At 48.6% G+C, this 27,153-nt stretch overlaps 1 protein-coding gene across 1 annotated transcript in view; it reads right to left on the bottom strand.

Annotated features, from left to right (window-relative positions):
* LOC140458959 (uncharacterized) overlaps nucleotides 1-27,153 on the bottom strand; it is a 41,365-nt gene that overhangs the window by 13,921 nt on the left and 291 nt on the right. The window contains exons 2-8 of the mRNA XM_072553695.1: nucleotides 27,041-27,151; nucleotides 24,109-24,212; nucleotides 21,270-21,477; nucleotides 20,520-20,697; nucleotides 17,886-18,090; nucleotides 14,369-14,765; nucleotides 361-714 (exon numbers count right to left, since the gene is read on the bottom strand). Coding sequence (XP_072409796.1) covers nucleotides 361-714; nucleotides 14,369-14,765; nucleotides 17,886-18,090; nucleotides 20,520-20,697; nucleotides 21,270-21,477; nucleotides 24,109-24,212; nucleotides 27,041-27,151 — 1,557 coding nt within the window. The remainder of the gene's footprint in view (nucleotides 1-360; nucleotides 715-14,368; nucleotides 14,766-17,885; nucleotides 18,091-20,519; nucleotides 20,698-21,269; nucleotides 21,478-24,108; nucleotides 24,213-27,040; nucleotides 27,152-27,153) is intronic.

Raw genomic sequence — 27,153 nt, 5'->3', positions numbered from 1 at the left:
TGACCCTCCGACAGTGCGGCGCTCCCTCAGCACTGACCCTCCGACAGTGCGGCACACCCTCAGTGCTGACCCGCCGACAGTGCGGCACACCCTCAGCACTGACCCTCCGACAGTGCGGCACACCCTCAGCGCTGACCCGCCGACAGTGCGACACTCCCTCAGCACTAACATTGGGAGAAATGGGCAGAGATATCTTCTGTGGTTTCCCAAGAGAGTTTTGAACTTGTAACCTCTGGTGTCAGAGTTGGGGAGAAGATTACCTCTGAGCTATTGTGTGAGAGTGTATGTGAATGTTTTCTTTTCCTCTATAATGTTGTCATCTAAAGAAGTGAGGAAGCACATCAAAGAATTGCATCTTACCCAAGGAGGCGGGACGCACTTTACCGTGCATCATCTCGTTGTAGGCCTCCACCAGCCTGACCAGGACGAGGTGCTTGGTCATCTTTGGCTTGCTCTGGTAGGACTTCCTGCAGATGGGGCAGCGGTAATCTGATTCTGGCTCCACATTCTCAAAGACCTGGTCAATGCAGACTTTGCAGAAGCTGTGCTCACAGGGCAGACGCACTGGGTCCTGGTAGAATCCCATACAGACACCACATGTCAACTCAACACCAAGCACGTTCCTCTTGTCTCCTTCATCCTTGTCATCACTCAGGCACTGGGCCATTTCCACCAACGGGGCACTGGCTAGGTTCCAGCAGGGTGTGCCAGGACCTGGACGAAACCAGAAACTCGGGTTAAATATAGATCTGAGTTATAGAGAGAGGTTGGACCAGCTAGGTCCTCTTTCTTTATAGCATAAAGGGGGGGGGACATAAGATCATGAGAGGCATGGATAGAGTGAATGCTCTCAGTCTTCTTCCCAGGGTTGGGGAATTGAGGACTAGAGGGCATCAGTTTAAGGTTAGAGTGCAAAGAATAAAAGGGAGCCTGAGGGGCAACATTTTCTTTTACACAGAGCGTAGTACTTCTGTGGTACGTTTATGGAACTAGCAGAAATGGTTGAGGCGGGTTCACCAACAACATTTAAAGGCATTTGGACAAATGCATGGACAGGAAAGGATTAGAAGGATATGGGCCAAGTGCAAGGAAATGGGGTTACTGTGGATGGACATTTAGGTCAGCACGGAGCAGTGTAGGCCAAAGGGCCTGTCTCCATGCTCTAGGACTCTATGGCTCTGTATCACACGCCTCAGAACGAGCCAACACTCTTCTATTTGCCACATCTCTGACACGGAAAGTGTCCACAACAACATCCAGACTTGGGCTGGTCAGCGCTGGGTAACTTCCACACTGTCCGAGTAGCAGCCGATGACCATCTCCAAGGGGTTAGACTGTGAGCACCACTCCATGACGTTAAATAGTGTTTACCCACAGAGTAACTCATGAAGTCATTTTGCTGAAGTCACACAATTTCTTGGAAAGACTGTCTTTCTCCCTATTCTAAAAGACTTTCTGACCCTTTCTTTAAAAAGAAAGAACCAATCTTTGCCACCCCGAAATCCAAAAATCTATTTAACTCGACTTTGCAACCCAAATCCACAAACGACAATGATACATCAAACTTGCATCCCAGCACCTCTGTCTCAAATGAAAGACACTGATTGTTGAGTATGTCTCCATGTGAGTTGATAGAGGTGTAAAAGATATTGAGAGGTATAGATAAGAGTGAATAGCCACAGACTTTTTCCCAGGGTGGAAATGGCTATCATAAGGGGGCATCATTTTAAGGTGATTAGAGGAAGGTTAGGGGAAATGACGGAGTTAGGTTCTTTACACAGAGAGTGGTGGGTGCATGGAATGCACTGCCAGCAGTGGTAGTAGAGTTAGATAAATTAGGGACATTTAAGCGACTCTTCGACAGGTGCATAGAAGATAGTACAACAAAGGATAAGTAGGTTAGTCTGATAGCAAGTTTTGAGAAGACTTGTAGCTCAGGTTGAGGTTATGAATGAAAGTTTGCTCGCTGAGATGGAAAGTTCGTTTTCAGATGTTTCATCACCATACTAGGTAACATCATCAGTGAGCCTCCGGGTGAAGCACTGGTGGTGTAGCCCGCTTTCTATTTAGTCTGATCTTCGTGTAGGGTAAAAGGCCGGCACAACATCGAGGGCTGAAGGGCCTCGATGTTCTACGTTCTATGTTCTACTGTTCTACGTTCTAAGTTCTAGGTCCCCCTGTGGTGGGAAACATCCTCCTTGAATTTCCTTTTTCAAACCCCTTCAGGATCTTTTCTTCAATAATCTTTTCACAGGATATGGTTGTTTCTGATTGAGTTAGCATCTATTGTTCGTGTCTAATGGTCCTTGTGAAGGTGGTGGAGTGTCCTGGTGTGTAGGCACGCCAACAATACTATTGGCAGGGAGGGGAGAAAGGAAGAGGGTAGAAATTAACCCAGTGAATGCCTGATATGTTTCCAAGTTAGAATGGCACTGACTCAAAAGGCAGCCTGCAAGTGCTGATGGTGCTCATATCCAGCTGCTAACCATGTCCTTTTAGGTGTTGACATTGCCGTTTGGAAGGTGTTCTTTATGGATTCTCGGTGAGTTGCTGCAGTGTGTCTGCAAACACCGTCCCAGCTATGAGTCGGCAGCATGAAGATTGACTTTCCATTGACCATCTTCAACATCCAATCAACTGAGCTATTCCAGCATGAACATTGTTGAGTTTCTTGAGTGTTGTTGGAGCTACCCGCATCCAGGGCAAGTGGGGAGTATTCCATCACACTCCTGACTTGTGCCTTGTCTATTCCTACCCCTCCACACACTTCATCTACTGTTTCCTTTGCTCCCAATGTAGTCTCCTTTACACTGGGGAGATAGGATGCCAGCTTGCACAACATTTCAGAGAACATCTCTGGGGTCATGCACCAAGCAACCCCACCACCCTGTGGCCGAATGCTTCAACTTGCCCTCCCAACCCGCCAAGGACATGCAAGCCCTGGGCCTCCTCCACCGCCAAATGCTAGCCACCTGACACCTGGAGAAAGAATGCCTCAGCTTCCACCTTGGTACCCTCCAACCACACTAGATCAATGTCGATTTCACCAGTTTCCTCATATCTCCTCCACCCATCTTATCCCAGATCCAAACCTCCAACTGTCCTAACTGTCCATCTTCCTTCCTTATCTATCCGCTCCACCCTCCACTCTGACCTATCACCATTAGCACCCTCCGCCCACCTTCGTCCACCAATCGTCTTCCCAGCTACCTTACCTCAATCCCTACACCACACCACCCCCCCCACCCCCCATTTACTGAATCTCTCAGCCCCTCCCCCCTCATTCCTGATGAAGAGCTTATGCTCGAATCTTCAACTCTCCTGCTCCTTGAATGCTGCCCGATCGGCTGTGCTTTTCCAGCACCACGTGACTCTAATCCCCAGTCCAGGCTTCTAGTGGGTTAGGAGGTGAATAACTCTATAGAATACCAAGCCTTTGACTTGTATCCATAGCATCTGTATGGGTGGTCCCATTCAACTTAACATCCTAGGGGTTACCATTGCTGTGAATAAGGAAGGATTCATTATGGATGGTACTGCTGAAGGTCAAGGCGAGATAGTGATATTAGTGATGGTCTATACCTGGCATTTGTGAGGGATGAATGGCACCTGCCAGTCACCATGTCAAACCTGCGTATTTTGAAGGTTTTGTTGTGTTTGAACAATGTACCTGACGAGTCATGAATGGTCAAAAAATGTGGTGCTGGAAAAGCACAACCGGTCAGGCAGCATCTGAGGAGCAGGAGAGTCAACATTTCGAGCATAAGCTCTTCGTCAGGAATACTTATGCGTGAAACATCGATTCTCCTTCTCTTCGGATGCTGCCTGATCTGCTGTGCTTTTCCAGCAACACACTTTTCGACTCTGATTTCCAGCATCAGCTGCCCTCACTTTCTCAGAGTTGATAATGGTGCTGAACATTGCCAAACATCCCCTCTTCTGACCTTACGATGGATGGAAGGTCACTGACACTGGTTGGGCCAAGGATACAATCCTGAAAGAGGTTAATTACAAATCTGAGGTTGATGGAGGAGATTGAGAGAGAGATGTGGAGAAAAGGCAGGCATATGCAGTCAAGACCAGCTATGATCGCACTGAATGGTGGGACAGACATCAGGTGGTCTAGGTTTTAGAAAGAAGGGGATATGAGAGGGTGAAGGGCTCGTATGGCCTGGGTGTAAATGGCAAACATGACTATGACAACTAACGTGGTTAGATTTGCATAGCAAAGACAACCTAATTCCACAAGGAGAATTTTGGGTTGGGAGGTATATACTAGTCCATGGTATTTTAATGATCTACTGTGTATCCAGTTCACTCCAATTAGTGGAACAACAATGCAGATTGCACTGTGAGGCAAAGAGAATGAGATCTTAACAATATGGGAGCTACGGCTTTTCTCATTGGAGAGAAGGATGAGAGGTAACTTGATAGAGGTGTACAAGATGATGAGAGGCATCGATTGAGTGGATAGCCAGAGACTTTTTCCTATAGTCGAAATGGCTACCACAAGGGGGCATAATTTGAAGGTGATTGGAGGAAGATTTGGGGAGATATCAGAGGTAAGTTCTTTACACAGAGAGTGGTGGGTGCATGGAATGCACTGCCAGCAGTGGAGTAGAGTCAGATACATTAGGGACGTTTAAGCGACTCTTGGATAGTCACGTAGAAGAAAGCACAATGAAGTAGGTTAGTCTGACCTTAGAGTAGGATAAAATATCAGCACAACATCGAGTGCCAAAGGGCCTGTACTGTTGTGTGTTCTATTCTTCCCACAAGGAGCTAGAATATCTCTGGCTCCCAGCACTGACGTGTGTTGGAAGGAGTTACAAATTGCTACTCGACCTGTTTGGCGACATTTTGCACGCACCTCTCTGGGCTGACAGATCCATGAACCTCTGGCTCAGAGATTGAGATGCTCCCTGTCTTTAATCCCAGAGATCTGTCTGCATTACCCCAAAAAACATGCTTCAAGTTAAATACAAAAATGCCTTCAGCCCCCAATTGCTAATGTTGCGAATTGGTCAGCTCAGTTGGTTGGACAGTTGATTTGCAAAGCGGAGTACTGCCAACAGTGTGGGTTCAATTCCCACACTACCTAACTGAGGTTAACCGTGACAGACTCTCCTTCTCAACCTCTCCCCTCGCCTGAGGTGTGGTGACTATCAGGTTAAACTACCAGCAGTCGTGAGACAGTAGCCCACTGGGACAGGGGCGACTTTATCTTTGCTGTTATCATATTAAAAGTAGACAGGTAGGAGACTGGAAGAACACAGCAAGCCAGGCAGCGTCAGGAGGTAAAGTTGACATTTTGAGTGTGACCCTTCTTCAGCTTCTGCCTGAAGGGTTACACCTGAAATGCCGACTTCTGCATCTCCTGATGCTCCTGGCTTGCTGTGTTATAAAGTCATAGAGATGTACAGCATGGAAACACACTGGGTCCTCTAGTTTTTGTCATTTACATAAACGATTTAGATGCGAGCATAAGAGGTACAGTTAGTAAGTTTGCAAATGACACCAAAATTGGAGGTGTAGTGGACTGCGAAGAGGGTTACCTCAGATTACAACAGGATCTTGACCAGATGGGTCAATGGGCTGAGAAGTGGCAGATGTCGTTTAATTCAGATAAATGTGAGGTGCTGCATTTTGGGAAAGCAAATCTTACTGGACTTATACACTTAATGGTAAGGTCCTAGGGAGTGTTGTTGAACAAAGAGACCTTGGAGTGCAGGTTCACAGCTCCTTGAAAGTGAAGTCACAGGTAGATAGGATAGTGAAGAAGGCGTTTGTTATGCTTTCCTTTATTGGTCAGAGTATTGAGTACAGGAGTTGGGAGGTCATGTTGCAGCTGTACAGGACATTGGTTAGGCCACTGTTGGAATATTGTGTGCAATTCTGGTCTCCTTCCTATCGGAAAGAATTTGTGAAACTTGAAAGGGTTCAGAAAAGATTTACAAGGATGTTGCCAAGTTTGGAGGATTTGAGCTATGGGGGGAGGCTGAACAGGCTGGGGCTGTTTCCCCTGGAGTGTCAGAGGCTGAGGGGTGACTTTATAGAGGTTTACAAAATTATGAGGGGCATGGATAGGTTAAATAGGCAAAGTCCTTTCCCTGGGGTTGGGGAGTCCAGAACTAGAGGGCATAGGTTTAGGGTGAGAGGGGAAAGATATAAAAGAGACCTAAGGGGCAACGTTTTCATGCAGAGGGTGGTACGTGTATGGAATGAGCTGCCAGAGGAAGTGGTGGAGGCTGGTACAATTACAACATTTAAAAGGCATTTGGATGGGTATATGAATAGGAAGGGTTTGGAGGGATATGGGCCGGGTGCTGGCAGGTGGGACTAGATTGGGTTGGGATATCTGGTCGGCGTGGACGGGTTGGACCAAAGGGTCCTTCCAGCCTCCTGCCTTTCCCTCCTGCCGCTGCCTGGCTTGTTGTGCCCTTCCAGCCTCCGGCCTGTCTACTTTGGATTCCAGCATCAGCAGATTTTTTTTTTTGACTCTGACCATGTTAAAAATGACAGGTGTGTCTCACTTGCAAGGCCATCTTGGGAGAGGGGTTCTGGGTGGTGGGACTTATTTTACAGCTCCTTTGAATTGCCAACACATGCACAATGTGCCAAATGGTGCCCTGCTAGCCTTTTGATTCTTTGCTGGCTGGCATTAGGGGATAGACAGTTAACTTCCGGAGTCAGTTCTGCGCCATAGCAGAAGACAGCAGCTGTGTTTGTTTACAGCAGCAACTACTGAGTGCTCGGTTTATCAGTTGAAATGAGATCTCATGTAATGGCCCACAATCAGGAGATGCTCAACATGATAAACAAGATGCCACTGAAATTCCACACATAGATCAGCCTTACCTGCTGAAATCAAAATCTCTCTTTTGGGTTTTCAGCTCGCTCTCTGTTGAAGGTTCTTTCACTTTCAGTTTGTTATTTCAGTTCCTGTCATGTTTGGAACTTTGTCAAATTTAAAGGCACCGTCGCTCCACGAGAGCAGAAGTGAAACTGCTGATCTAAACAAGACTGAGCTCAGAAGATGACAAGGAATACTTCAGCTTGACACATACAAGCATACTTGTGCCGACACACAGAGACAGACCCACAGAGACAGACCCACAGATAAACATACACATGTACTTACCATATATACACACACATGCACACACTGTCACATCCATGCTCAAAGAGATATAAAAACAGTTGCACAGGCTTTAAGACACAAACTTACATCTTATGGAGACACCGAACAGAGACATTCAACAAAGAAGTTGTTCTCTGTATCTAAACCTGTGCTGTCCCTGTCCTGGGAGTGTTTGATGGGGGACAGTGTAGAGGGAGCTTTACTCTGTATCTAACCCCGTGCTGTCCCTGTCCTGGGGGTGTTTGATGGGGGACAGTGTAGAGGGAGCTTTACTCTGTATCTAACCCCATGCTGTCCCTGTCCTGGGACTGTTTGATTGGGGACAGTGTAGACGGAGCTTTACTCTGTATCTAACCTCATGCTGTCCCTTCTTGCCTCAAAAGTGACTATATCTCAGAAGTGGACACAAGAACAGGGCCATCATTAAGATGTCACATCATTAAGATTGATTTATTTAGCATTATCACATTCAAACACTTTTCGTTGAGTCACAGAAGGCAAACAAACATTTTCCTGAAAGTTTCATGGTAACAATCATTTAAATACATAAGAAATTCATCACACCTTGGAACAAACATCAGCAAGAAACAACACAATTTGAAGTTAAATATTTAAACACTTATAATTTAATAATTTAAATTTAAGTTACGCTCAGCTGATTCAGTCAGTGGAAGTGTGGGCAGGAGCTGGGACGGCTGAAAACTTGACAGGGATCAAACCTCTGGAGTTTCCCTCTAATCCTTTACGGCTCTCTCCTCCTCCTCCTAACTCCTCAGCTACGTTTCTGATCATGCTTTCAGATGACCTTGGCTCAGTATCAATGAGTGCTCCTGTCAAGCACCTTGGGACAGTTTACCGTGCTAAAGGCTCTTTGTAAATGTAAAGGTGAAATCAAGAATTGGGGATGTATAAGTCAGCAAAGCACAGTGAAAGCTCGATCACGGTCACTTGTGATTCACCAATTCTCAACCGTTCAGTGCATCTCCCAGCATTAAAAGCAACAGTGCGGCTGTGTATGGTTAGACACGCAGACAGAACAGAGACACATAACAAATGTCCAAATATACAAGCATACAGGCAAACCTCCACATAATAAACATACAAATTACACACACAGGCAGACAGTCCCGCACACGCACACATACATGCTAACAGAGACAGACGCACACGCACACATGCATGCTAACAGAGACAGACGCACACGCACACATGCATGCTAACAGAGACAGACGCACACATGCATGCTAACAGAGACAGACGCACACATGCATGCTAACAGAGACAGACGCACACATGCATGCTAACAGAGACAGACGCACACATGCATGCTAACAGAGACAGACGCACACATGCATGCTAACAGAGACAGACGCACACATGCATGCTAACAGAGACAGACGCACACATGCATGCTAACAGAGACAGACGCACACGCGCACATGCATGCTAACAGAGACAGACGCACACGCACACATGCATGCTAACAGAGACAGACCCACAGAAACACACACCCATGCTAAGAGACATACAAAAACAGTCACATAGACTTTAAGACACAAACACACACATCTTTAAGCAGACACCTAACAGAAACATTCAGATATTGGAACATGCATGCAACAGTCAAACAGGTACTCAAATAAAAAGACGCTGATACAGAAATGTGTGCAAATGTAGACACACTCTAATTCGTACAGAAGCGAACCGGCAGCAGCATTTGGACACATGCCAACACAGACACACAGGCAAACCCTATACATGTATACGCATGCTGACACCATCCTGCAAACAGACACAAACGGACTGACTTTAATAAAACATGGCCCTGCTGTCATTACGCAAGTCCCTCATGCAGACATCTGACAAGCTGAGAAAAACACAGAATAGACAGTTATGAACTTGTGAGGAGGGAAGGGAGGGAGGAAGGGAAAGAGGGGAGGAGGAACAGGCGAGAGGGGGAAGGGGAGATGAGAAAGGGCGAGAGGTGAAAAGAGGCAAGGGGGGGGGGGAAAAGAGGTGAGAGAGGAGGGGTAAGAGATGAGTCTCGATCTCTGCCAGAAGGCATCCTTCTGTAGCAGATTGAAGATCAAGTTAAGCATATTTCCCTTTGCATGGACAACAATGTAAGTACCTAACCCAGTGAGCAACTGAACACAGTCCGACTGAATAAGCAGCCAACCTGATTCCCATCACTAACTGCGATGGAAACGACTGACCTCAATGCAACAGGACTGATAGGTCTTTATTTACTTAATCTGTTATTAATATTGTGCTTTCCTTGCACAATCTCAGGATGTCACAAAGTGCTTTACATGCAATACACACTTCTTTAAAATAAGGTCACCGAGTTTTGAGAAGATTTGTAACTCAGGTCACCGTTCTAAGAAAGGGAATGTGGAAGGAGCAAGATTCCACAACCAGCAACATGTGAACAATCAGACAATTTGTGCTTTCGTGATGTTGATGACAAGATAAATGTTGCCCCAGGGTACTGGGCAGAGCTCCCCTCAAACACCCCCAGCCCTAATGTGTCGGACTGATTTATAGGCTCACGCCTTTGGAGTGGAGATTCACAAACTTCTGATTCAGAGGCAGGAGAGCAAACGTGAAAGAGCTCCCCTCCCCGTTCTCGAAGAACACCAGCTTTTAGAGTTACTGAAAATGTGTTCCACCCCCACCACACACACTTCCAAGGACCATCAGGCTCCTTCACTCGGACATGAAATAAAGTATCAGGTGCGTGACTGGAGAGAGCAGTAACCATGTTGCCTCACGGCGAAGGGAAGGAAGGAGCAGCCTGGCTTTCCCCCAGAACATGAACCAAGTTAAAAACAAAGCAACTGCATCTTTTGGTCAACGTTCAACCAAAGCTATCACCTCATCAGCAAAGGGTGAAACTGATGGGGAGAGACAGAGGCAGGAAGAGACATGAATACACACATATCCTGCCAGAGAGACACACAGGAACAGGCAAATACACTGACAGAGAGAGACAGAGACACAGGAACAGGCAAATACACTGACAGAGAGAGACAGAGACACAGGAACAGGCAAATACACTGACAGAGAGAGACAGAGACACAGGAACAGGCAAATACACTGACAGAGAGAGACAGAGACACAGGAACAGGCAAATACACTGACAGAGAGAGACAGAGACACAGGAACAGGCAAATACACTGACAGAGAGAGACAGACGTAGACACATACACTACCTCTGTCTCTCCCCGTAAGTGTATGAACAGAAATAGACTGACAGACAATGAGATATAAACAAACATACACGTACACTGAGAGAAAGAGAGAGAGAGAGAGAGAGAGAGGTAGAGATGTGCAATATAGCCCACTCCATGTTGCAGTCACAATTTGCTGGCATCCCTTACATCAATACCAACAATTTAATTTTAGGTGGATTTAACTTTTTTTTAAAGAAAGCTCTCTCATGGTCCAAACCACCAAAAGTCACTGTGAAAATGATCTTAAGGTTTATTTTAAAAACACACTCCTAAGTCATCCTGCCCATTACACACTCCTTACTAACAGTTGTGTGCAGTGCACTATTTTCCTGCAAATACGTAATACCATCTGTGCTAACCTAATATTCCCACCCTCCCAGCACCCGAAAGGTTTATACTGATCTGATGCGAGTGTAACAAACTGGAGAACATATGGTTCAGGATTCGGAAAAGTAAGAGGATTGGGAGAGAATGTTGATTGGGTTTGAGAACAGAAAGTGGGGTGGGGTGGGGTGAAAGCGCTTAGAGGGTGCAGCGAGTGAGGTGCAGTTGGGCAGAGGGGAGAAACCAGGAGGCAGGGATATAGAGAGGAAGGAAAGAAGGAGAACGTGAGTGAGTAGCTGGGAAGTAGGGCCAAGGAGGGAAGTGAGAGGGGACAGACAAAGGTAGTGAACAGCCGGGTTAAAAAGCCCTCAATACTGGGGACCTGGAGGCAATGACATGGAGCCCAGCTGCCCGATGTTGAGCGAGACGGAGGAGGAGAAGTTGGGCAGGCAATGGCGAGGGGGCATAGGGCTGAGCACGGTGCCGCGCAGTGTGAAGGAGCAGACATCTTTCAGCACGTGGAATTTCTTTCCTGATTCCAGGTGGTCAAAGGTCTCTGGAAAAGCAGCCAGGAAAAAGCACAAATCAGTGAGCCACCAAACCAACAGTCAAGGCAACAAGCTTCTTTAGGAGGACAGGATACCGGAGATGGATGTGAGAGTTTGATCTTGAGTACTCACCTTGTTCATAACTCAATTAGATTAAATGAAACTGTGCCAACTGATGGGGGTGCAGTGGATGTTGTAATCTCAGTGTAAATTTAGAGGAGCAACGTGCTGGAAGCTGGATGCTAACGCAATGTTGCTGCTCATTCCTTGCTGGTGTTGACACAACTATCATTAACTCCATGGCACTTGATGCTTAGGATCCTTCACAGACAAAGCATCTCACATTCAGACAGAGGGATAACGTCCAAGAAAGTCGCCCAGCCTGGGAGCTGACAGTCAGCTGCCAATGTCCTCTGCCCTTGTTAGTTATGTGCACCTAGGGAAGATGGACACTCACACACATGCACGCAAACACTTGTCTGATAGACAGCCTGACACGGAGTCTGCTCCACTAACGGAGTGAGGGAAGCTGCCCAAGTGTGCAATACTGCTGAGAACAAACAAAGGTGGGGGTCTTTATCAACGGAGTCAGGCTTTAGTCAGTGTCTGTGTGCATCTGTGTGTGCACATGTCTGCATGTGCCTGTATCTGTGTGTGCATGCGCACAAGCGAGAGTACACATGCATGCACGAGTGTGCATGCGTGTGAGTGTGTGCACTTGAGATTGTGCATGCATGAGAGTTTGCCCGAACACGTGAGCGTGTATGTATGTGCTTGTGAGAGTCTCTGCGCGTACACGCCAGAGTGTTCGGTTTTCCTCTCTCCAAGGTCAGTTAACCTTGACGGAACCAGCCCACTGTACGCCCAGCTCCATCAAGGTATTTTTTTCAAAACAAAAACCAACCTGTTCAGAAATGTTAGTACACACCTCTGGAGGAGGTGAGATTTGAACCCAGCTCTCCTGACACGGAACCCAGGGTTTCATATACTCCGATTCCAGGGCTTTGTCTTTCAGGCTCTGATTGGTTGGTAGTGGGCTGCCTTTTTCAGGTGCAGAGTAACTTAGTAAAGCTGGAGGTCACTTCAGAGGGTGACTGAAGGACTTGGGATTGCAGACAGACCAGACCATGAGGAGAACATCCCAAGCCAGCGACCTCTGGAAGGACAAGGGCAGGAACTCCACGAGACCCCAACAGGCTCTGTCTGTTCCTCTCTGAGCCACACACTATCCTGACTTGGAACGATATCCACTGTCCCTTCAGTGTCGCTGGGTCAAACTACAGTCTCTAACAGCACTGGGGCTCTCCCCAGACCCCATGGACAGCAGCGGTTTAATGTGGTGACTCAAGCTGCACCTTCTGAGGGGGTAATTCTCAAAGTGTATGGACTGGGGTAGTGATTATATATCATTGAAAAGTAATCCAGAGACCCCTGCTAATGGGGATACTGGTTCAGGTCCCACCACACAGACAGGTCAATCTTAAATTCAATCAATAAATCTGCAAAATGAAAGCCAGCCTCAGCAAGTACCGCGGATTGTTGTTAAAAAGAAGCCCATCTCGTTCAGGAATGTCCCATGGGAAACCTGCCATCTTTAACTAGTCTGGGTGACTCGTGACTCCAGAAGCACAGCGGACTACTCTCTGAATAGCGGAGTCAGCCACTCTTTCCTCACAGCCATTTCAGGGTGGCCACAAATGCCGCCCTTGCCAAATGCATCCTTTGAAAGAGAAACTGGGAGGTGTAGAAAAAAGGAGGGGATGCTATTACTGGATTGTTAATCCAGAGACCCAGGGAACGTGCTGGGGAGCCGGGTTCAAATCCCACCCCAGCAGAAAAACACGAGTCTAATGATAATCATGAGTCCATTCGCGATGGTCAGGAAAAACCCATCTGGTTCACTAAAGTCCTTGAGGGAAGGCAACTTTATTAGGGGCTGACCTGGTCTGGCCTACATGTGACTCCAAACCCACAGCAATGTGGTTGACTCTTAACTGACATCTGGGCAATAAGAACTGACCGAGTCAGTGACAGCCTTATCTCATGAATGAATCAAATAAAATATAGCAAGGAGGCCTTGGGAGATTGGAGGTAGTGAGGACTGCAGTCAGAGTCAATAAAGTGCGAAGATGGAAAAAGCACAGCAGGTCGAGCAGCAGCAGAGGAGCTGGTGGGTTGATGTTGCTGAAACACTGACTCTCCTGCTCCTCTGATGCTGCTTGACCTGCTGTGCTTTTTCCCGCTTCACATTTTATTGACCTTGGGACACTGCATGGACTGTGCTCTCATCCCCTCAGTCTGCCCCCAAAAACGGATTGGTTCTCCCACTTCAAGGGAGATGATCCACAGAATCCCCAGTGTGGAAACAGGCCCTTCGGCCCAACAGGTCCACACCAACCCTCTGCAGAGTAACCAATCCACACAAATTCCCCTACCCTATTATCCTATAATTACTCCAAATATTACACCTAATCTAAACATCCCAGAATACTATGGGACAATTTAGCATGGCCAATCCACCCTAACCTGCACATCCCTGGGACACTATAGGACAATTTCCCATGGCCGATCCACCCTAACCTGCACATCCCTGGGCACTATGGGACAATTTAGCATGGCCAATCCACCCTAACCTGCACATCCCTGGGCACTACGGGCAATTTAGCATGGCCAATCCATCCTAACCTGCACATCCCTGGGCACTATGGGACAATTTAGCATGGTCAATCCACCCGTACCTGCACATCCCTGGGCACTATGGGACAATTTAGCATGGCCAACCCACCCTAACCTGCACATCCCTGGGCACTATGGGACAATTTAGCATGGCCAATCCACCTTAACCTGCACATTTTTGGACTGTGGGAGGAAACCGGAGCACCCGGAGAAAACCCACGCAGACACGGGGAGAACGTGCAAACTCCGCACAGACAGTTACTCGAGGCTGGAATTGAACCCAGATCCCTGGCACCGTGAAGCAGCAGCACGAACCACTGAGCCACCGGGTCACCCCTAGAGGCTTCAACATGAAGACGATCACATGGTAATGCGATCTCAGTGCTTTGTGTAAAGCCCTCTTCCTGCCCCAGTCCCACCACGTGTACACCACCTGAACTTACCAGTTGGTTCTCTCGAACCGTTCATGTTGCAGCTCTCCAACGGGTCGGCCTGCAGCCTGATCTCCGCTCCCTCTGCGGGGGTCACCACAGCACAGTCCAGGGAGACCGCCGGGGGGGCCATGGATCCTATCAGCCCCCCGCCGCCGACAGTGGTGGTGGACATGGACTGGGAGTGGCCGTGGGAGGCCGAGGGGGGGCTGGGGGCAGGCGGCTGTGGCAGGGAGCCGTCTTGGTGACGCTGGCCGGAGCTCGGGGCCTGGCTGGAGGCCGGAGTCGGGGAGTAGCTCAGCACCATCAGGGCCTCAGCAGCTTCCTGGTGCAGCTGCTCCTCGGACAGGAGTGAGACGAAGGACAGCCTCCTCGGGGCGCAGAGCGCCTTCCCACTTCGCATCGGAGTCTGGAAGTTAGAACAGCATCAATTACACAACACCCGCACAGGCTCTTCAGCCCCTTCCCCCCCCCCATACTAGCCTCCTCCCTCCCCATCATCATACCTTCTACTCCTTCCATGCCCACGGCTTCCCAGTCGTACTCTCCCAGTACCCCACGGGCACAGAGCCGCAGAAAGGTGGTGGTCTCCTGTTACTGTCACTGGACTCGCAATTCAGAGACCCAGGTTAAAGACAAGGCTTCAACTCCCTATCGCCACCGCGGCTGGTGCCATCTGAAATCAATTGTCCCACAAATCAACGGGATCTTGACCAGATGGGCCAATGGGCTGAGGAGTGGCAGATGGAGTTCAATTCAGATAAATGCGAGGTGATGCATTTTGGGAAAGCAAATCAGAGAAGGACTTATACACTTAATGGTAAGGTCCTGGAGTGTGTTACTGAACAAAGAGACCTTGGAGTGCAGGTTCAAAGCTCCTTGAAAGTGTAGGCACAGGTCGATAGGATAGTGAAGGCGTTTGGTATGCTTTCCTTTATTGGTCAGAGTATTGTGTAGGAGTTGCAAGGTCATGTTGCGGCTGTACACGACATTGGTTAACCCCTTTTGGAATATTGTGTGCAATTTTGGTTTCCTTCCCACCGGAATGATATTATGAAACTTGAAAGGGTTCAGAAAAGATTTAAAAGGATGTTGCCAGGGTTAGAGAATTTGAGCTACAGGGAGAGGCTGGGGCTGTTTTCCCTGGAGCATCAGATGCTGAGGGGTGATCATGAGGGGCATGGATAGGATAAATAGACAAGGTCTTTTCCCTGGGGTCGGGGAGTCCAGAACTGGAGGGGCATAGGTTTAGGGTGAGAGGGGAAAGGTTTAAAAGGGACCTAAGGGACAACTTTTTCACACAGAGGGTGGTACGTGTATGGAATGAGCTGCCAGAGGAAGTGGTGGAGGCTGGTACAATTACAGCATTGAAGAGGCATCTGGATGGATATATGACTAGGAAGGGTTTGGAGGGATATGGGCTGGGTGCTGGCAAATGGGACTAGATTAGTTTAGGATATCTGGTCAGCATGGATAAGTTGGACCAAAGGGTCTGTTTCCATGCTGTACATCTCTCTGATTCTATTTGGGAATGGACAGTTAGTCTTTGACTGGAAGAATGAGAAAAGCAGAATGTTATTTATATGGGCGTAAGGGTCTGTTTCCGTATTGTAGCTAATCTAATCTAATCAAAATGGGGAATGACAACAGAATTACTAGGCACAGTGGGATCGAGATGTTCCAATGAATGAGAGAAGGGATGTTAGATTGCAGGTGCAGCAAGAGACTGAGAAAGCTACTCTCCTCACGGTTTCCTTTAATTGAGCACATGATGCAATGAAATATAAATCTAATTCAGCATGAGGCATTCTGCTTCAGGTGTATAGGCCATTGGTGAGACCACATCTTGACTACGTGTGCAGCATCAGTCTCTTCATTTAGGGAAGAGTCGAACTGGATAGGAGCTGGTTCAGAGGAGGGTAACTGGATGGATACTTGGAGCGAGTCATAGAGATGTACAGCAAGGAAACAGACCCTTCGATCCAACCTGTCCATGCTGACCAGCTAACCCAAGCCAATCTAGTCCCGTTTGCCAGCACTTAGCCTATATCCCTCCAAACCCTTCCTATTCACACACCCATCCAGATGCCTTTTAAATGTTATAATTGTACCAGCCTCCACCACATCCTCTGGCAGCTCATTCCATACATGTACCACCCTCTGTGTGAAAAAGTTGCCCCTCAGGTCCCTTTTATATCTTTCCCCTCTCACCCTAAACCTATATCCTCTAGTTCTGGACTCCCCCACCCCAGGGAAAAGACTTTGTCTATTTATCCTATCCATGCCCCTCATGATTTTATAAACCTATGAGGAAAGGGTTGGACAGACTGGGCTAGTTTCCCCTGGAGATTAGGGAGTGAGGGCTGACTCGATTGACGGGGGTGAGAACCAGGGTGGTCTAAAAAAGGCAGGTGGGGAAAGCATCTCTCCGTGGGTGGGTCAGTCCGGAATGAGTGGGGACACTTTTAAAATTAACAGTCACCCTTTCAGGATTGAGATGAATGGATTTATTTTTCCTGTGAGATAGTTTTGTGACCTCAGAAGGTGGTGAGGGCAGGTTCTTTGAATATTTGTAAAGTGGGACTGGATAGTAGGGGATCAAGGTTTACCTGGGATAAGTGGAAACGTGCAATTTGAAACAGAAAAAGAGGGGCCATAATCTTACAGAATGGTGGAGCAGGCCCGAGGGTCTCTCTCTACTCCTATTCCTTATGGTCATCTGTTTTGTTTGTGTGACAGGCAGCAAATACTGAAAAAGCCGACAATGTGCCCATATCCCATGAAAGGGATTTTAATACAAAAGTCCAAATAATAATATCATGAACTCGGTGGTTATCACTGCTACCTCGCAGCGCCAGGGATTGGGTTCGATTCCAGCCTCGGGTGACTGTCTGTGTGGAGTTTGCACATTCTCCCGGTGTCTGCGTGGGTTTCCTCCGGGCGCTCCGGTTTCCTCCCACAATGGGAAAAAGTGATGTTTGGAGATCAGAGTCAAGAAGTGTGGTGCTGGAAAAGCACAGCCAGTCAGGCAGCATCCGAGGAGCAGGAGAGTCGATGTTTCGAGTATAAGCTCTTGGTGACCTTATTCCCACATTCCTGATAAAGCGCTTCTGCTCCAAAACATCGACTCTCCTGCTCCTCGGATGCTGCCTGACCGGCTGCGTTTTTCCAGCACCACACTTTTTGACTCTTTCCTCCCACAGTCCATAGATGTGCAGGTTAGGTGGACTGCCGAGACTAACACGAGGTTAGGTGGATTGCTCCTTGGAGAGTTGGAGCAGACTTGAGTGGCCAAATGGCCTCCATCTGCACTGTAGGGATTCTGTGACACATAGCTGTGTGAGCTGTCAGTTCTGCAGCTGTCCTGGTCAATCTGCACCCAGACATTTACTAACGCGGGGACCAGCTGGAATCATTTCCAGCATCAAGGCCATTCCAATGGCCCACGTATCCAACAGATATCCTGGCTCGACTACATCGCGAGGCAACAAAGAGTGGGAAGCAAAGCTGGGATAGTACTGGCACCTACCTGGTATGCTGCTCTGGGTCTAACAGGCGTGCACTCGGTCTGACCGGAACTGTTTGCCTGGGATGCGGGAGGCTGTGGCACATGCAAAGACTCACTGCCCGAGATGCTGGGCCTCACTGTCCCACAGATGTAGGGGACTGGCGGCCGGGGCTCAATGTGAGGAGACCGAGGTGTTAATCCAGGGGAGGAGGCAGATAATGGAAACCTGCAACAGTGAGAAGGGAAAAGATGATGAACTGATTCACCATCCAAGGACCGATGAAGTGCAATTAACTCCCCGTGACAGCTCACAGGCTGAGGGCAACACTTTAAAGAAAAGCTTTACATTTCAATTGCAACTTTCACCAAGTCTGGATGAAGCGGAAACATGGAAGGCAAATCTTCTAAAACCAGCAGAATGACCTACCCCTGGGATGGATTTGTTTTGTGGTTAGGGGGGAGAAATGGGGGGTATGCTTTGGCCCAGATGTGGGTCAGTGTTTACATTAGGTCCAAAGGAGCAATGTGAGTATTTACAGTAGATCTCCAGAAAGTGTGTTGGTATTTAGAAAGAAACACAACAGCAAGAACTCCCATGATCATTCACATCCACCCAAGAGACTGGAATTAGAGTCATACAGATGTACAGCATGGAAACAGACCCTTCGGTCCAACCTGTCCATGCTGACCCAGATATCCCAACCTAATCTAGTCCCACCTGCCAGCACCCGGCCCATATCCCTCTAAACCCTTCCTATTCATATACCCATCCAAATGCCTTTTAAATGTTGTAATTGTACCAGCCTCCACCACTTCCTCTGGCAGCTCATTCCATACACGTACCACCCTCTGGGTGAAAACGTTGCCCCTTAGGTCTCTTTTATATCTTTCCCCTCTCACCCTAAACCTATGCCCCTCCAGTTCTGGACTCCCCCACCCCAGGGAAAAGACTTTGTCTATTTACCCTATCCATGCCCCTCATGATTTTATAAACCTCTATAAGGTCACCCCTCAGCCTCCGACGCTCCAGGGAAAACAGCCCCAGCCTGTTCAGCCTCACCCCATAGCTCCAATCCTCCAATCCTGGCAACATCCTTATAAATCTTTTCTGAACCCTTTCAAATTTCACAACATCTTTCCAATAGGAAGGAGACCAGAATTGCACGCAATATTCCAACAGTGGCCTAACCAATGTCCTGTACAATCGCAACATGAATTCCCAACTCCTGTACTCAATAGTCTGACCGATAAAGGAAAGCATACCTTCTTCACTATCCTATCTACCTGCAACTTGGCTTCAGTCTTATCCAAATGTTTGCACTGCTGACAGTGCAACATTCCCTGAATGCCGCACTGGATTTTTTTTTGTCCTATTCATTCGTCCAATGTGATACTGCTGGTGCTTACAGCTCTTCCTAAAGGTCTTCTCTCTAAATACCAACACGCTTTCTGGACGTCTACTGTAAATACTGACATTGTTCCTGCGAGCTAATGTAAAAACTGACCCACACTCCCCAGGCACGCCGGTCAACGCCCACACTCCCCAGGCACCGCCGGTCAACGCCCACACTCCCCAGGCACCGCCGGTCAACGCCCACACTCCCCAGGCACCGCCGGTCAACACCCACACTCCCCAGGCACCGCCGGTCAACGCCCACACTCCCCAGGCACCGCCGGTCAACGCCCACACTCCCCAGGCACGCCGGTCAACGCCCACACTCCCCAGGCACGCCGGTCAACGCCCACACTCCCCAGGCACCGCCGGTCAACACCCACACTCCCCAGGCACCGCCGGTCAACGCCCACACTCCCCAGGCACCGCCGGTCAACGCCCACACTCCCCAGGCACCGCCGGTCAACGCCCACACTCCCCAGGCACCGCCGGTCAACACCCACACTCCCCAGGCACCGCCGGTCAACACCCACACTCCCCAGGCACCGCCGGTCAACACCCACACTCCCCAGGCACCGCCGGTCAACACCCACACTCCCCAGGCACCGCCGGTCAACGCCCACACTCCCCAGGCACCGCCGGTCAACACCCACACTCCCCAGGCACGCCGGTCAACACCCACACTCCCCAGGCACGCCGGTAAGTTCTGACACACTCTTTAGGCACTCTTGAAAAAACTGACACACGTTGAGGCACACTTGATACACTGACACACGCCTACGGAGTCCCCATAATTACTGACCTGGCCTGAAGAAGGGTCCTGTCTGAAACATTGACTCTCTCGTGCCTTGGATGCTGCCTGACCTGCTGTGCTTTTTCCAGTGTGACACTTTGTCAACTCCTGCTCACGTAAACACTGACACTCTTCCGGGGACTCCCTGTAAATAATGACACTCTCCCTCCCTTTGGCGGGGGGGGGGGGGGGTCTCTAAATGCTAATGAGCCTGTAACTATTAACACCTGCCCAAAGGAACACCATCTAAATACTGTCACACTCCCAGGAGAGCCCTGATAAATCCCAGGGATTTCCAGCCAATGCTGTCACACTGTCAATGGTATTCCAGTGAGTAGTGAGACATGGCGTGGGGTGGAGGAGGTGCAGCATTGACTCCCGAGACCCCATCAAACACGGACATTCATTCAGTGATCGTGCCCCACCAGTCCTAACTGACCTGGGGGCAAACAGGGTCATAATCCCTCACCTGACTGGGTTGGTGAACTGCAGTGACGTGATGTGGGGACTCGGATTCCAGTAGGGAGCGGTGTGCTGTTGCTGCAATGGCTGACCGGAGATTGGTGGCTGCGCCATGGCATCACTCTGGCCCTGGTGTGGTGACACAACACTCTCTATAGCCAGGACCACGTCTCCATGGCAACGCTCTACAGGGGGAGGGAAACATGGTGAAAGCATGCAACTTGGTGAACATATTTGTTTTTGTGTGCGTGGGAGAGAACGAAAGGGAGGATTAGCTTAATACTTAGAAAGGTAACCATGAATCCATTGTTGGGGAAAAAACGCATCTGGTCTACCAAAACCCTTTATGGAAAGAAACTTCCTGGCTTGGGCCTATGTGCAACTCCAGGCCCACAGCAATGTGGTTGACTCAAAACTGCCCCTCTGGGCAATTAGGGTTGGGGAATAAAAGCTGGGCTTGGCCAGTGACGCCCTCATCCAGTCAATGAATGAAAGAAAAATAAATACTATCCCATTTTGTAAAATCGTAGATGCTTCCAGTGTGGCGGCAAGCCATTCAGCCCATCTAGTTCACATTGACCCTCCAAAGAGCATCCCACCTACTCCCCTTGTTTCAGTCATTGAGCGGCTTGGAGTCTGTTATGGTCTCCCAAGCAAAACTGGAGGGTCCCAGCAAGACCCACCAGGTTTGGCCAAATGTAACACGCCGCTGACGTTTTTTGAGCTGCCCACTTCCCCCACCCGTGTTCACACTCACCCAGGACGGTCTCCAGTAGACGCGGGCTGTGCTGAGGGAACACCTGGCAGAGCAGGGCGTGGTGGCTGGGGTAGCCATGGATGAGGGTTGGCGGAGGGACGTTGTGCAGGGTGGGGGTGCCCACATCAGGACAAGACGTACAGGTGACTAGCGTCGGCGGGAAGGTGGTGTGCTGCTGAGTGATCCTGCACGCTGGCTGCATCACCCGCTGCAGGAAAAACAACACGATCCGATTAGCTGCACGATCGGTGACCCGCTCGCCTGGGGTGGGGGGGGGCGGGTTCCTGCGATTCCTCCCCCATCCGCGATCGCGACACAGGAACTCGCACCGCATGGAACTGGGTTTAAACTCCCATCGACTGCAGTCTGAGCGCAGACCTCTGGTGTTAAGTCATCCAATAAGGTCAACGCTGGACCACTGCACCCACTGGGATCACATTGACACCTTCCAGGTTCACAGGCTGGAATTCTTCACTGGATTATTTTCACCCAAGGGAGACATAAGGAAAGTCAAAAATCCAGGACAATTAAGCCAAGAAAATCCGTCTGAATAATCCATTTGATATAGGTTGACAGGTGAGTGATCCCAATCTACCCTGCCATCTGAAACTGCCTTCTTTGGGGGGGGGGGGGGGGGGGGGGGGGGGAGGGGCTGTCACTGGTTGGGCCCAGCATTTATTGCTCATCCCTAACTGCCCCCCTGTCAAGGTGGTGATGAGGGGCGCCTTCTTGAATCACCTGCCGCCCATGGGGTGTACTGGGTCTAGGAGGGATTTGGCCCAGTTGACAGCAAAGCTAATACAATCCCAGGTCAGGATGGTGAGTGGCTCGGGAGGGGAACTTGCAGGGGTGGTGTTCCCATGTATCTTGTCCTTCCAGATGGAAGCGGCTGCTGGTTTGGAAGGTGCTGTCTGAGGAGCCTTGGTGAATTGTTGCAGTGTATTTTTGTAGATAGTATGCACTGCTGTTACTGAGCGTCGGCGGTGGATGCAACGGATGCTGAGAGCAGGGCAGTTTGGGGCTGATTGCTGTTGGAATCATACCCATCCAGGTAAGTGGTCAGCACTGTGCCAGGTACCTGGTAGATGGCACTTGGGGAGTCAGGAAGGGAGTAATGTGTCACAGAGCTCCCAGCCTTAGCAGCGTTCTGTATTAGACCACATCTACAAGGCAATGTTAAGAGAAATTAGGAATGTCCTTTCTCCACTGTGGGCAGCAGGGTGGCTCAGTGGTTAGTATTGCTGCCTCACAGCCCCAGGGACCCAGGTTCGATTCCAACCTTGGGTGTCTGTGCGGAGTTGGCACGTTCTCCCCGTGCCAAATTGGGTTTCCTCCCATGGTCCAAAAATGTGTCGGTTAGGTGAGATGGCCATGCTAAATTGTCCCATAGTGTTTTAGTCAGGGGTAAATGTCGGGAAATGGGTCCGGGCGGGTTATTCTTTGGAGGTTTAGTGTGGATTTGTTGGACCAAATGGCCTGTTTCCACACTGTAGGGAATCTAATCTAATCTTCTTTCCCAGCCATGCACAGAAAACTGGTCTGAATAGGCAGAATACCGTTAATGTAGGGAAACACCTCTGAACATTTACCAGACAAACGTACAGTAACAAATCAATGTGGCTTTGTGCTTGTAAAATTGTGTCTCACTAATTTGATTGAGTTTTTTGATGAAGTGATGAAGATGAAAGTTGGGCAGTAGACATTGCCTGCAGGACGATGTTCAACAAGCTTCCTCATGGTAGACTGGTTAGTAAGGTTAGATCACATGGAATACAAGGAGAACTAACTATTTGGAATCAAAATTGTCTTGAAAGGAGAAGACAGAGGGTGATGGTGGAGGGTTGCTTTTCAGACTGGAGGCCTGTGACCAGCAAGGATCAGTGCTGGGTCCACTGTTTTTTGGCATTTATAGAAGTGATTTGGATGTGAACGTAGGAGGTGAGGTGGTCAGCAAAGAAGGTTACCTCAGATTACAATGGGATCTTGATCAGATGGGCCAAGGAGTGGCAGATGGAATTTAATTTTGATAAATGTGAGGTGCTGCATTTTAGAAAAGCAAATCAGAGCAGGACTTATACACTTAATGGTAAGGTCCTGGGGACTGTTGCTGAACAAAGACTTTGGGGTGCAGGTTCACTTGAAAGTGGAGTCGCAGGTAGGTAGGATAGTGAAGGAGGTTGGTATGCTTTCCTTTATTGGTCAGTGCAGTAAGTATAGGATTGGACAGCCATTTTACAGGCACTGGTTAGCCCACTTTTGAAACACAGCATTCAATCCCGGTCTCCCTGCTATAGGAAAGATGTTGTGAAACTTGAAAGATTCAGAAAAGACTTACAAGGAGGTTGCCGGGGCGGAGGGTTTGAGCTACAGGGAGAGGCTGAACAGGCTGGGGCTGTTTTCCCTGGAGCGTCGGAGGCTGGGGGGTGACCTTATAGAGGTTTACAAAATTATGAGGTGGCACTGAAAGGGTGAATAGTCATGGTCTTTTCCCTGGGGTCGGGGAGTCCAGAACTAGAGGGGCATAGGTTTAGGGTGAGAGGGGAAAGATATAAAAGGGATCTAAGGGCAACTTTTTCACACAGAGGGTGGTGCGTGTATGGAGTGAGCTGCCAGAGGAAGTGGTGGAGGCTGGTACAATTACAACATTTAAAAGGCATTTGGATGGGTACATAAATAGGAAGGGTTTAGAGGCATATGGATCAAGTGCTGACAAACAGGACTAGATTAGATTAGAATATCTGATGGCATGGAAGAGTTTGACCAAAGGGTCTGTTTCTATGCTGAACATCTCCATGACTCTAAGTAGGTGAAACCCTCACTCCACTCCCCAAGTTGTTACCTTGACAACAACTCCTGGACTCTGCTGGATGGTGAAACACTTCATCATATCGGCTGCTCTGGAATCTGAAAGTTGAACTTCAGTCTTCTCCTTGGCTTTATGGACTAAAATTATAAAAACAATACTGCCTAGGCATAAAGCTCAAGTAAACTGTTTAAAGACAGAGGGTGGTAGTAGATGCAAAATATTCAGCTTGGAGCTTGGTGACCAGTAGTGATCCACAGGGATCTGTTCTGGGACCTCTGCTCTTTGTGAGTTTTCTAAATGAGCAAATGAAGTGTGGGTTAGTAGATTTGTTGATGACATGAAGGTTAGTGGAGTGGTGAATAGTGTTGTAGGTTGCAATGGAACATTGACAGGATGCAGAGCTGGGCTGAGAAGTGGCAAATGGAGTTCAACCTGGAAAAGTCTGAAGTGATTTATTTTGGAAGTTGAATTTGAATGCATATTGCAGGGTGAAAGGCAGGATTCTTGGCAGTGTGGAGGAACTCAGGGATCTTGGGTCCACGTCCATAGATCCCTCTAAAGTTGCCACTGAAGTTGTTAGGGTTATTATGAAGGCATATGGTGTGTTGGTTTTCATTAGCAGGGGGTTGAGTTTAAGAGCCACAAAGTTATTCTGCAGCTCTAGAAAGCCCTGGTTAGACCACACTTGGAACATTGTTTTCAGTTCTAGTTGCTTCATTATAGGAAGGATGTGGACAGGGTGCAGAGGAGATTTACCAGGATACTGCCTGGCTGGAGGGCATGTCTGAAGAAAGGTTGAGGAAACTAGGGCTTTTCTCAATGGAACGAAGGAGGATGAGAGGTGACTTGGTAGAGGTGTACATAATGATGGGAGGCGTAGATAGAGTGGATAGCCAGAGACATTTTCCCAGAGTAGAAATGTCTATCATGAGGGGCATAATTTTGAGGTGAAGGTGGAAGGTTTAGGGGAGATGTCAGAGGTGGGTTCTTTCCACAGAGACTGGTGGGTGTGTGGAATGCACTGCAAGTATGGTAGTAGAGTCTGGTACATTAGGGACATTTAGGCGACTGTTGGATAGGTACATGGATGATGGTAAAATGAAGGGTATGTAGGTTAGTTTGATCTTAGCATAGGATAAAAGGTCAGCACAACATTGAGAGTTGAAGGGCTTGTGCTGTGCTGTATTGTTCTATGTTTAAATTCTCTGTTCTGGCCTCTGCTCACATCATCAGGGTTAATAAGACAAGGGAGGACTGCAGATTAGAGTGGTGCTGGAAAAGGTCAGGCAGCATCTGAGGACCAGGAAAATTGACATTTTGGGCGATTAGGAATGAGCTCATAAGACATGGTGACAACTCCTTTTACAAATCTAGTCAGATACCTCCTCAAGGGTTATGTGCTCCTGCATGTTTGGAAGGGGCTCCTCCTGACTGCGTACCTATAGAGTTGCTAATAAATAAACACCAACAGAGGTTGACTTACTGAGTGGTGGGAAATTGAGGGAACTAAAGGACTGGGGAAACAAGATGTTCACTTGGTTTTTTTTAATTTTTCTAACTCTAACTCAACCTCCAGGAATTGGTTCTCTCACTGCTCTGGCTGAAACTAGTTACTTGATAAGTAATTGGTGTGTTAGGGAGAGCCTGTTAGCTCAGTTGGCTGGATGGCTGATATGCAATGCAGAATTATGCCAACAGCATGCATTCAATTCCCATCACCAGCTGAGGTTACCATGAAGGACTCTTCTTAACCTCTCCCCTCACCCGAGGAGTGATGGCCCTCAGGTTAAACCACTACCAGGCGTGTCTCTCTCTCTCTCTGTAGCAAGAGAATAGTCCTGTGGCCCTCTGGGACCGTAGCATCTTTATCTTTACTGGATAAGTGAATAATTATTCCCAAGGTTAGAAAGAGCACAGCAGCTGGTTGCAAGATGGTGATCAACGCATAAAGAAAAGTAAGCAGATGATTGAATAAAATCGTGGCACAGTGATAGTGTCCTTACCTTTGAATCAGAAGGCCTGGGTCAAGTCCCACCTGCTCCACAGAGATATGTCACAACATCTCTCTGAGCGGGTTAATTAACAATCGCTAAAATAATTCAGTAAACCATTAGAACACATAAAGATGGCTGGGTTGGAGGTGTGTCACAGCTGCTGTATGTGGAAGCTCCTGGATCCCAAAGCAAATAACAAACCTGTTCACACAAGAGCTGGGCAGGTGGGAGAAAGTGAGGAGGCCTGCAGATACTGGAGGTCAGAGTCAAAACGTGTGGCGCTGGAAAAGCACAGCAGGTCAGGCAGCATCTGAGGAGCAGGAGAATCGACGTAGAGCTTATGCTCCAAACATCGACTCTCCTGCTCCTCGGATGCTGCCTGACTGGCTGTGCTTTTCTGGCAAGAGCTGGACAGATCCTTGGGAAATAACCGTGCCCAGGAAGAAAAGTGGCTTGTTTCTGAACAATAATAGTTTCTGGTATTGCACCTGCATCTTATTGACTAAATGTTTAAGAGAGCACGATGCACGGTTTTGGGGCAGCACGATGGCTCAGTGGTTAGCAACGCTGCCTCACAGCGCCAGGGACTCGGGTTCGATTCCAGCCTCGGGTGACTGTCTGTGTGGAGTTTGCACATTCTCCCAGTGTCTGCGTGGGTTTCCTCCACTTTCCTCCCACTGTCCAAAGATATGCAGGTCAGGTATGCTAAATTGCCCATAGTGTTAGGTGCATTAGTCAGGGCTAAAGATAGGGTTGGGGGAATGGGTCTGGGTGGGTTGCTCTTTGTAGGGCTGGTGTGGACTTGTTTGGCTGAAGGGCCTGTAGAGACTCTAATCAACTGGACCTTTCAGTCTTAGGTGCCTGTTGAACACTTCCAGTTGTTATTTAAGGAGAATGGGGATTTGCAACAATGTCCTGTAACAGCCCCAACATACGGGCGATGGGATGGTATAAGACTGCAGCTCACTTACCAAGAGGCTGTTGTATGGCCCCTTCCAGCTTCCTCCCTGCAGCCTCGTCAAATTTGAGTAGGCCCTTGGCCAGTCTTTTCTTCAGCTCGGCCTCCTGTTGCCGGCGTAGGGCT

The sequence above is a fragment of the Chiloscyllium punctatum genome, chromosome 34 (genome assembly GCF_047496795.1).
Source record: "Chiloscyllium punctatum isolate Juve2018m chromosome 34, sChiPun1.3, whole genome shotgun sequence".
In the NCBI taxonomy this organism is placed as follows: Eukaryota; Metazoa; Chordata; class Chondrichthyes; order Orectolobiformes; family Hemiscylliidae; genus Chiloscyllium; species Chiloscyllium punctatum.
The sequence above is the reverse complement of the archived record's forward strand: the minus strand, read 5'-3'. Positions and strand labels throughout refer to the sequence as shown.